Below are 11621 nucleotides of genomic sequence, written 5' to 3'. Positions count from 1 at the left end.
CTGACCTAGCACCTCAGTGTCTGGCTCACACAGGCGTATTTAAGAGCTGTTGAGTGAATACAGATATGAGCACGAAGGAACGCATAACAACAAAAAAAGGAAAGTTATCACTTTCGCTTACTTGCAATCACTTAGTATCTCTTACCTTTAGTTTTTGACTTTTGAGAACTGTTAAAGACTCTGGGGTGTGAGGATTCTCTTAAATAACAAGCAAAAGTGTAATTTTATGAAGATTTAATGAGACCATATCATTGCCAGCTGATTTTATCACTCAGGGAGTTTAACAGAAATTTGTTAACATTGTCTTTAATTCGCTTAAATATTTATGAACATTGCTTTCAGGAGGATTCTTATCTGGGGTTATTGTTTCATATAATTCATCTTGGTGTGGTTTCAACCATTTGGTGGTTCATCTTGTTTTAATAGATTCTGCTAGAATTTTCTGTAAATGCTTTGGAATCTGAGTGGGAGTCTCTTTGGATCTCATTGCTGCTTCCTCCACCTGCCAAGGCCCCAGATTAAGTCAAAGTGTCTGCCACAAAAATCTTGGAACATTCAGGACGGCAGTCCTGATCACAGCTCGTCGTCTTCTGATATGGAATCTAGATAATCTGTGTCAACATACAGGAGAAATCCGGAGAACAAGCTGTCTGCCCAACCCGGGTCTGAGAAGAGGCCGTTCTGGTCGGTGAAGAAGATCTCCAGCCAGACTTCATCTTCTGGCTGCAGATAGATGACCGTGGAGCCCGAAGCCACATCATGGTTCCCAGTGTTGGCGTCAAAGGTCTTTATCCGGTACTGCCCGTTGTGCACCAGCCCGATTGCCAGATGCTTATTCGCCAATGTGATATCATAAGAAAAGTAATAGATCCCTGGGAAGGCACAGATGAACTTGCCTGTTGCAGGATTGTAGTGCTCTCCCTCATTGAAGAGGACCTTGTTAAATATAATCGGTAGCCTTTCTTCTGGGTAGCTGGTTGTGATGCCAACAGAAAAGGCGGATTTGAGCACGATGCTTCCACATCTGCAAACTCCAGGCAACCCTGGATCCCCTTGCTCTCCTCTGTCCCCCTTTGCTCCAGGAGGCCCAGCTGGACCTACTTCTCCTTTTTCTCCCTCTGGTCCAATGGGTCCTTTCTTCCCAGTCTCTCCTTGGTCCCCCTTCTGTCCAGCAAGGCCCAGTGGTCCAGTCTTACCTCTCAAACCTTTAAAAAGAGTTTACAGTTTATTTAATAGTTCCTCTAGATATACAGTCACAAACAGCATGTCCACACAGTGCCAGCACACCCTGAATTTGTCTCTCCAGCCAACTTTCAATAGGACACTACTAAATACTGATGCATCTCTTAAAAACAATCACTGATGCATTAAAATAGAAATAGAAGATTTTCCTCAGAATTTCAGGTGAATTTTCCTGAGTATATGAAAAATCATTTAAGTGCTATTTTGGTGATGGGTCATCTGCAACTAAATCAGTCACATACGGTATTTGTCACCACAGGAGAAATTCAATTGAGCATAATGATATTTTCCAGAGTGGGGTCATGGGAGCAGACAGAGCCAGATGAATCCTTAGAGGTTATTTAGTCTCATGTCCCGCCCTACTTCTATTAGTTTTAATAATAAAATAATTAATCAAAATTAGATGAGCTCATATTTATTCAACATTTACTATGTACCAGGGACAGCATTTTATCGACAGGCATTGGCTTCTTTAGGACTTGCGACAACTTTATGAGTTAGGAATTATTACTTCCATCGCAGATGGGGAGACTGAGCTACAGAGAAGTTGGTTTGCTCAAGGGAACAAAGCTAGTACGTGATGGATCTGTGATCTGAACTCATGCCTGCCTCACTCTGGAGCCTGAGCATCTCCCCAGGGCAGCAGCTCGAGTATAAAGAGCACCTGCCACATAGTGAGGGTTCAATATGCTACAATAACTGAAAAATAGTGATGCCACCGCTATGCAGTAGCTCTTTTTTGGAGGAGAAAATCGAATCCCAGAGAGGTGGAGAAACTGGCTTCTGTAGCAAGCTAGGACTGGAATCCAAGTCTTAGTGTAATGATGCTTCCCCTCCATCAAAGTGCCTCTTACCTTTGGGGCTGGAATCAAGAATCCTAAATTCTGTTTGGCTCTGCAGCTAAATGGTTGTATCATTTTAGGCAAGTCCCTTAATTTCTCTGGGTCTCCTTATATATAGAAAAGACATAATATCTGTGAAAGGATTTCAACAAATTCAAAATCACCACAGTGAAATATTTTCTGTTTGTCCAAATCTTTACATCTACAGATCAACCAAAGGCTAAATGCAGAGAACTTGTGATCGTCGGTTGAAAGGGATAAGCAACATCTATTTAATTTTTAAACCGTATATATGATAACAGTGACTTAATAGCATAAAAATGTCCTTTAATTTTTATGGTCAAATCCGTTCCATAGATAGTGCTTGTATAATGATACACCCTCAAAAATATCCAAATTATAGGAAATTCATGAAGGACTTTTGTAGTCAGGGAAAATATATTATGGATATACTGTGTACTTTCACTCTTAACTATGTATTTGCTTTCAGGAACTTTATTAAGTTGAACATTTTTATCTTGATAGTGCTTTGGTACCTTTTATTTGAAAATTACATGCACGCCAGTATATGAGTTTAATTAATTTTCAGTTTGGCAAATTTAGGCACGAAATGTTCTGGATAATGAAAATTTTAGAATGAATGCTTTACTCTTAAAACATCCAGTATTTTGTTTTAATAGTTTTGGAAAGAGGTTGTTTAACAATTTATGATGCACCAAAGATTTTAATAATGAACGAAACCCCTTTTTTTGGTGACTGGGATCAGTATCATTACTGATCACAGAACTGTCCTAAAGCTCTAGATGGCTTTTGTTGTGAAGTTGAAATTCCCCTGGTCCCAGCCAGAATATACTCTGGTATTGATTTCTTGAAATAAGGCCATAATAGTGTGATCTTTCAATGTTTGCTTCTTTCTGGTAGAAATAAAATATGAATACAATTTTATGTTAAATTTACTTTTGAATCAAGGACCACAAATTCTAAATTGTTATTTTTATCTTCAATAGGAGCTTAACTTTTGCTGTCTTCATGAGTGAAGGTCATGAGTGACCTTGGATGTATAATAGAAAAACTTTTTTGGCATCAGCAACAATTTTGACTACTAAATTTCATTATGTACTCCGATCCTCCTGTCTCTATGACTTTGGGCAAGTCACTTGTCTGTGTTTCAAATGCTTCAATATGAAGAACTGGATTTAAATCCACTCCAAACCTAGTGAGAAAAGCAGTCAACAGTGGCTCAGCAGACCAGCACACTTTAGTTCATCCATGGATTCATTACGTGAATTTGAAGAAGGGGCTTCATCTCTCTGACTTGTTTCTCAGTCCTTGAAATGAAGGTGTTGGACTAGGTTGCTTAAGGCCTCATCCTATTGAAAATTCTTTGAGATAAAACCAGAAATGCAATTTTACAATGCTAGCCATGGAAAGATCTTTACCATCTCAGTGTTTGGGTTTCTATAGTTATTGAATTAGATAATCAGAGATGAGCTGTAGTAACTTGAAGTAATTCTTCCTATTTGCATGAAGGGTTTTCACCTGTGCTAATGACCAATTAATGAATAATGGAAAGAAGGGATAAATCAGTCTCCCTCTTCCTATTTAGTTAGACATATGCTTACGTAGAGGGAGAATTATGGAGTACTGGTTAGTCTATGTTTAGGTACTAACACTTGGAGAGAAAGGATTTCTTAGTTCTCCATGAAATAGGCTTACAAAGATTTCTTCTTCGGTGTTATTTTTTTCTCCCATCCATCCATCCATCCATCCATCCATCCATCCATCCATCCCAGGGTTTGTGTGTGCATGCATACATACATCTAAACTGTGTAATATTGATTGATCATCTACTACATGCTAGGCACTATGCTAGGGACTGAGTGGGACATTGATATGAATGACACCTATTTCACCCTCAAGTTAGCTGTTACTACATATTACACTGTGATCTGCAAATATGGGTCATAGCTAAGTTCATGAATATCCAAAGCCATATAAGAAACTAGAATGATTGGTTTCATGAGGTGATTCCAGTGCTATCTGAAGATATTTATATGGATGTGCATTCAGATTAAATTAAATGGTACTATTCTGCTACAACAGTAATTATGATAGACCAGTGAAGGAGACATATTTTTAATAGAAAGTTTCTAATTCAGTATCATAAGCTCTGTATTTGTAATTTAAGGTAGAGAAGTTGAGCAAAAATATGCTTGATTCTGCTTGTGCTTGGTTGGGATGGATGTGGTGGGATGTTTACCAAGGGCACATGAAGGAGAAGACATTTGTGGTGTCATTAAAGGGGAAAGAAGAATCAAAGACTACTAGCCATGTTGTGCCCAGTTTCAGATGCATTAACAGCTTATCCCCAAAACACCAGGGCTCTGTTACCGTTGTTTGTAAATAAGGTGTGTTTTTCTTCATTGATCACAAAGGCATTCCTACCTTTCATAGATGTTCTAAATCCTTATGTGTGTATGTGTGCATATTGGATTTAAATAATCTCAGGTTCGCAAAGTCATTTTATTTCCAAATCTCAATTTTTTCATTGTAACACAATTATTGATGATTATAATGGTTTCTAATGGGCTTATGATAAACATTAAGTATTAAATGTAAAATTCCCGATGTAGTAAGTTCTTAATAAATGGCTATGATAATGATGATGATGATGATGAATATTGTAATTATATGTTTCTATATTGGCCTTCCACACCCAAATGTTTATCAAGGCAATGTCTTATTCATGTTTGTGTTCTTCTTGTCTAGAACAGTAATATCAACCAGGGACAATTTTACACTGCCCACCAAGGGATAGTTGGCAATGTCTGGAGACATTTCTGTTGTCACAGTTGGTGGGGGTGCCACTGGCAGCTAGTCGGATGCTGCTAAATGTCCTCTAATGCATAGGATAGCCATCCCACAGTAAATAATTATTTGGCCTGAAATATCATTAGGATAGAGGTTGAAAAACACTGGTCTGGAATAATACTGGATAACAACAGGTACACAAGAAGCTTGTTGAAGGACAATGCTTGGGTGTACCCATGAATACGGAGGTGTAGCTGACCTCATATGGTTAACCTTGTAATAATTATGAACATTCAATTTAATCTGAATGCATACCCACATACTTTTATATTTAAAAAAATGTTTTTTTACATTTATTTATTTTTGAGAGACAGAGCACAAGTGGGGGAGGGGCAGAGAGAGAAGGAGACACAGAATCGGAAGCAGGCTCCAGGCTCTGAGTGGTCAGCACCGAGCCCGACGCGGGGCTCAAACTCACGAACCGTGAGATCATGACCTGAGCCGGAGTCGGATGCCCAACTGACTGAGCCACCCAGGCGCCCCTCTACATACTTATATTTTTAAAGATTTTATTTTTTAAGTAATCTTTACACCCAATGTGGGGCTCAAACTCACAACCCTGAGATCAAGAGTCTCACACTCCACCAAGTGAGCCAGCCAGGCACCTCTCCACATGTGTATTTTTAAATGATATCAGAACTACCTAATGAAACTGAGCACCCATTTCGAGTTTATTACATGAGTTTGGATATTCAGCAAGTTAGCTATGACTCATGTTTGCAGATCACTGTGTGATATGTAATAAGAACTAACATTTACTGAGTGTTTACCAGATGGCAGTTACCCCACTGAGTGTTTCCCGTGTATTATTAACTGTCACAATCACCCTTACTACTCCCAATCTACAAATGAGGAAACTGAGGCTCGAAGTGGTTATTGGTCCAAGGATACTAAGTTAGTAATTGAAGGAGCCGAGATCTAAGCCTCAATCAGACTGACTCCAGTACATGCTTGTGGAAGCACTACATTATTGCTTCCAGACACAGTAAAGAAACTAAAAGGGTTGGTCATATGTAGCGACGGTCCTGTTATTATTACAGGATTTCAAGGCTATTCGTGATCATGACACAGCGGTAAGTTGTAGTCATAGGTGTCACGATAGATTAAGATGTAAGCTCCAAATTAAAGGCTCTTTATCTGATGTTGAACCTTTACCTAAAGGTTTTTAATCTAATATTGAACAATACTCACACATTCGGTAGCTACTGATTTTCCAAGTATTTTCTGCAGGACAAGTTCAGAAATGAATTATTATCCAGTAACTTGCATGTATATTATGCTGCTATTTCACATAACACCAGTAAATCAGGGGCAATGACTAGATAGAGACATGTTTCTTAGACTAATTGACTTTTCTCTTCCTGTCTTTTGTCCTAGCCTTTACACTCGGAAACTTGTTTTTAAAGATTGATGCCAAATCGCTTCCTCTTTTAGAGTTAACCCAGCTTCTCTAGAATTTCAATTCGGTTTACTCTGAAGGATTGCAGAGTCTGGCAATCTTCCTGGGCCAATTTATTTGTGGGGGGGAAAAAAAGTAAACATTCCTGAAGTAGTAGGGAGCAATTGTGTTGCTGTTAAGAGTGATACGAATGTACTTTTCTAGCTGGGACAGGACAGGAGGGAAAGAGATGAGCTACGAAAGGTGGGCTAAACAGTGCTATTGCCATTTCATCTGTGAAAAATAAAATCTAGAAGTCCTTTATGCAGCTTTGCTCAGGATATTTAGTACAGGTCAGGATGGCATCTGTGCCTTTTGGCTCCTAATTCCTGCCTCTGCTTCGTCTGTCCATTTCTCTTCCTTGTCCATCTGTCTGTCTATCCATCCATGCCCTCGCACATCCAGCCATTGCCTGCTAGCTAGAACAGCCCCGTGGCCACGGGCATCAGTGTTTGAGTCCAGCTCTGCCGGTCACTAGCAGTGAACTTCCGTCTTCAGTAATTAATTTAACCATGTTATTGCTCTGTGTTCTCATCTGTAAAATGGGATAACCGAAAGAGTGGTCATTGCCATAAAATAAGGTGTAGGTAAAGAGTTCAGAGCGGTATCTAAAGCATAGTAAGGGCTCAACACATTATTATGATTAAGGAAGGTGAAATAGAGAAGGGATTTCAGGAGCAATTCCCATGAGAAAAGGCAACAGAGAAGGGAAGCGGTTTAAGGCGGGGGAGGGTGGGTGGGTGAACGAGGGGTGTTTCATGGCACTTCATCGTTCATTACCTGCAGCCCCCTTTTCACCTTTCTCTCCTTTCCTGCCGTCTCTACCATCTCGTCCTGGAAGGCCGATCCGACCATGGGGCCCCGGGGAACCATTCGCTCCAGGGGGTCCCGGAGGTCCAGGTAAGCCAGGGATGCTACAGATATATCTTGGGGAGTAGCTCTCTCCTTTGAACTGATTACCCCGAGGCTGTCCACCGGCACAAATGGCAAAACTTGTAACATAGAGCAAGATAAACATCTTTGGCTCTGGAAAAGAAACACAGGGACATAAATCCACCCTCTCAGGTGGTAGTTTTGGCATAAATGAACATGAGGGCGGGCATTGGCAACCGCGGACTTCAGCGCTCGCCTCTCCACGCATGTATAAAACCTCAGTTACCTCTCGTAATTCCGTTGGAAACTATTAACACATTACTGATAGAGGGTTCTCAGTGTCCCACACAAGGGTTGGTGGAGATGAAGGGTTAAAAAAAATTCAAAATAAAGCCACTTGTTGCATTTTTTTTCCTGTAGGCTCGATGATGGACTTTGAAAAATGATGGTTTCTTCTTGCAGAAATAATGCATTATTTTTAGAAAATTAGAAATGCAAACGAATAAGATAAACATCAACAATATTCCCACCACTAGAGATAATTATTCTTTACATTTTGATACAGACATCCTTCCGGTCTTTCTGTCTATGCTGTGGAGGAAAATGATATTATGCCCCTCCTGTATGTCTCCAACTTTTTTTCCCCTTTACAATACATCATGAACATCCTCCCATGTCAAAAATTATTCTTAACGTTAAAAAATGTTGCATTTTCTGTACTATTCTTTGTGTACACAATTCTCCATTGTAGATATTTCCTTCCAGTTTTCTGCCAATATAAACACTATGCTAGGCATCCTTATATCTAGTCTTGGCATGCATCCATGGTCATTTTCTCAGAATTTGTGGGTTTTTTTAAGCAGGAGAAAAGAAGTGGCATTTTCAGGAAAACCATGTTTTTCACTTGATAATCATGTGTAAAACCAATTAGTGTTAATTGGAGTACTGTGCATGTCCTAAGGGGGGGGGGCTCAAACTTTAATTTAAAATCTGCAGAATACAATGCCCTGGTGAACCATTAAGCTGTTAGCACCAGGGCTCAATTAAAGAGCTGAGTGAAATTAAACCATGCATGGTGTCACATGTGCCTAGGGAGGCAGACAACAGGTCTCTTTAGTTGTGGTCTAATAGGACTTGGTTTTTCCCTCCACAAACAGGATCCTGAGAATGACGGATCGTTTATTAGCATGACGTTTGGCATATAAACTGAGGGGTGGGCCATATGGGCTGGGACACCTGACTTTCTAGGCTAAACGGTCCCTAGGATTAGCAGCTTCTTGGATGGGAGAATGTATGCACGTGGTTTTAGGGCAGTGCAAATGAATAGTTTTGGGGTAGCTGGACCTGTGCTTTAATAAGAAATCTCAACATCGCTTGACGTATATGCCTGGCATGTACCCGCCCAAAGGAAATAATCATGAAATGTAAAAAAGGCAATCGGATGGGGCTTCCTTGCTTTCTTACAGCCACATCAGAAAATTAACCAGGCGCACTGTACCAGTTTTATGATACCCATGGGGAAATTGCAACATCTTGGAATTAGACCTAGAAATTTGCCAGAGCATAGGAATGACAAATTGAGAAAAACACAGCGTGCACATGTGATTCAAAATAAGTCTATTCCTAGACATCTTATTAGTGAGAAACTGAAGCAACTTACCCAGATGTAGGCCCTGTATCCTTCACCAAATCTCCAAGTCACCAGTGTCTCTCCCCACCGTTCTCCCTCCCCCACATCCAGGAGAACATTTTTGCTGTGCACTGTCTGCTTATAATAGAGCACAAATTCAACATTACTGATTCCATTGCTCAACTGGGATGAAGGCACTTTCTGAAAAGCCCGGTGGATCTGATAAAGATACCAGTCTTTTCAAAGGTGTCCCAGATGATAGAAAATGAAAGGACATTCTATCCATACCCCTGCCACAGTTAAAACAAAACTGTGATGATGAAATTGCTAGCTTTTTTTGTGTAAAAAATGGATGAGAGGAGGCTTTGAGAAAGAATTTGAAAGAGTAGAACATGTTCATAGGAGATACTCATAAAAGTTTAATGTTTAAATGTTTAAAGAGACATGGGATGGCATCCTATAGCTGAGACCAGGACTTGGTTCTAAGAGGAACTTGAAATTACTTGGAGAGAAGGCGCTGTGGGCAGTGGCTTCTCAAACATTATGATGGAGAAGCTGAAAACACAAACATGCCAATAGTCAGGGATCAGTCTACAAAGAAGCTTGGGGTAAGGGTCCAGGTTATGGTGAATATAAGAAGCAGAAATTCTAAACATGCGCTTGGAAGAAAGGATATTAATATTTCCAATAGCCAGGCAAAAAGGTGCTCAAAGGAGGTAAAAACTTAATACAATTGAAACAGACGCATTCATTGAACAAATGGTTTGCCTTTCATTGACAGATGCATTAGAATATTGTCTGTATGATAGTCTAAATGCTGGAAGCATCCCCAATTAGAAGTTTTGAAAGGCTCTCAAAATGATTATCCATTAAGAGTCCTCATCAGAATTGAGGAACAATGTGTTGTGCTGCCTGACACATAATGACAAAGTGAGTGGTGGTAACTGGCCATTTGAGTCTCGGGACTCAGTTTATAGGACGACAAAGGGGTGTGGGTTATAATAGAAAACTACAGTGGCATCACCCTGCCATGTTTCCTCAGTTTACTTAAGAGCCAAAAGTCTCATGGTACATGGTTCAAGAGTCTACTGGATTGGGCACCACCCTCCTTACTTCCCTAACTTCATCCTCTGCTACTCTCTCTCCCTGTCTCCAGCTCCAGTCTCTCAGGATGCCTTGGTGTCTCCCAAAGACACCAGGAATGTTCTACCTTAGGGCCTTCATGCTGTCTCTTCCCTCTGTCTTCTCTTCCCCAAGATGTCTACATGTCTCACTCACTCATCTCCCTCTTTGAGTCTTTGCTCAAATGCCAACCTCTCCCTGAAGCCAATTCTTACACTGTATTTAACATTGCCATCTGCCATCTGCCATCTCATACCTCCACCCCCCTCATTCTGCTCTATTGTTTTCTATTCTTTGTACCCACCATCTTCTAACTCACTAGATTATTATTACCTTTATTATGATTTAAAAATATGGTATATCTCCATCTGATGGAACGTAAGGGATGAGGGCATACTGAAAAGAACAGCTTTAAATCCAAATGACAGCCCTGTCTTAGTTTAAAGCTAAAGTTCTCTTTTCTGCTTATTATGGATCTTTGATAAGAAATACAATTGCTGAGAAGTCTGTTTTGCTTGCTGTTTGCTACGAGCATTGTGAGGCCTTTCCTGAATGTAACCCGCTGTGTAGTAGAATGGGTTGTAAACCTTCCTAAATGTAGTCTGATATGTAATGGAATGAGTGATTGTACATAAACTAACCGGCATTTCTCGCTTCTGTAAACCTGCTTGCTTAGCACATTCCTCACCTACCCTACCCCCTTCCCCCTTCCCCCTTTCTTTCTCCCGCCACAAGTAACGGACAAAGCCTTCCCGCCAAAGGACAGACAAAGGACGCCCAATCAGAGAACAACAAATGTCCTTACTTTAAAATCAACTAATCAGGCCCCTCATAATTTGAAACCTCCCCTGTGCTATTTGTCTCTGTCTATAAAAACGCTGTACCAACCCTGATCGTGGCCTCTTGCGTCACCGGCGACGAGTGCGCAGAGGACCAGGTTCGAACCTGCAATAAACGACCCTTGCCGCTTGGCTTTGACTTAACGACTCTGGTGGACTTTTGTGGGAGGTTTCGGAACTTCGGGCATTACAATACAGCAGGGATTTTTGTCTTAGTCATTGATTTCTACAACCATCTAGAACAGTGTTTGGCATAAAAAACTCACGCTGTGGACAGAGAAGTTTTTTTGTTGTTGTTTTTTTGGGTTTTTTTTGGCGGGGTGAGGTATGTGTTTTATGAAAAACTAAATGAAAAACATGGGAGAATGGAATATGAGAATATTGTAAGGGAAAGAGAAAAAAGAACTTATATATTCAAGGGGTCTGTGGGTCCCTCTCACAGTGTTTAAAAATACAAACAAAAGACTTCAGTTGTTTCAATTTTGCATAGTCTAAGTATTTAGAAATATTTTAAATAATTACCTTTTTTTTTGGTACAGATAGAACATGCACATTTATAAAATTAAAAAAGGGTACGCAATGAGAAGTAAATCTCTCCCTTCCTCCCAGTCTTCCAGACATGCAGTCCTCCTCTCTAGAGGCAATCATTGTTGCTAGTTTCTTGTGTGTCTTCTTCTCCATTTTGGCAAAAAATATGCATTTTTCTGTATCTTGCTTTTTCAGGTAGCTAAGAGATTTTCTGTTATCAGTAGGTAGAGTTGCCT

General features: G+C 40.2%; 1 protein-coding gene across 1 annotated transcript; it reads right to left on the bottom strand.

Moving 5' to 3' along the window:
• Positions 1–573: 573 nt before the first annotated feature.
• Positions 574–11397, bottom strand: C1QTNF7 (C1q and TNF related 7). The gene is made up of 3 exons (XM_047090371.1): positions 11380–11397; positions 7174–7417; positions 574–1205 (listed from the first exon to the last, which is right to left on the bottom strand). The coding sequence occupies exons 2-3, from the start codon at positions 7409–7411 to the stop codon at positions 574–576; spliced, it is 870 nt and encodes a 289-aa protein (XP_046946327.1). The 5' UTR covers positions 7412–7417; positions 11380–11397.
• Between the last annotated feature and the right edge of the window lie 224 nt (positions 11398–11621).

This window comes from Lynx rufus, unplaced genomic scaffold, assembly GCF_022079265.1.
Source record: "Lynx rufus isolate CCGP_SWC_20201006 ecotype Redwood Valley unplaced genomic scaffold, mLynRuf1.p SCAF_3, whole genome shotgun sequence".
In the NCBI taxonomy this organism is placed as follows: Eukaryota; Metazoa; Chordata; class Mammalia; order Carnivora; family Felidae; genus Lynx; species Lynx rufus.
This window is presented reverse-complemented; position numbering and strand designations above follow the sequence as displayed.

Coding starts and splice junctions, on each gene's coding strand:
- C1QTNF7 (XM_047090371.1), bottom strand. CDS start 7,411: ATGTTTATCTTGCTCTATGTTACAAGTTTTGCCATTTGTGCCGGTGGA. Junction 1,206..7,173: donor AGGTGAAAAGGGGGCTGCAG/GTAATGAACGAT, acceptor CTCTTTTTAAAG/GTTTGAGAGGTAAGACTGGA.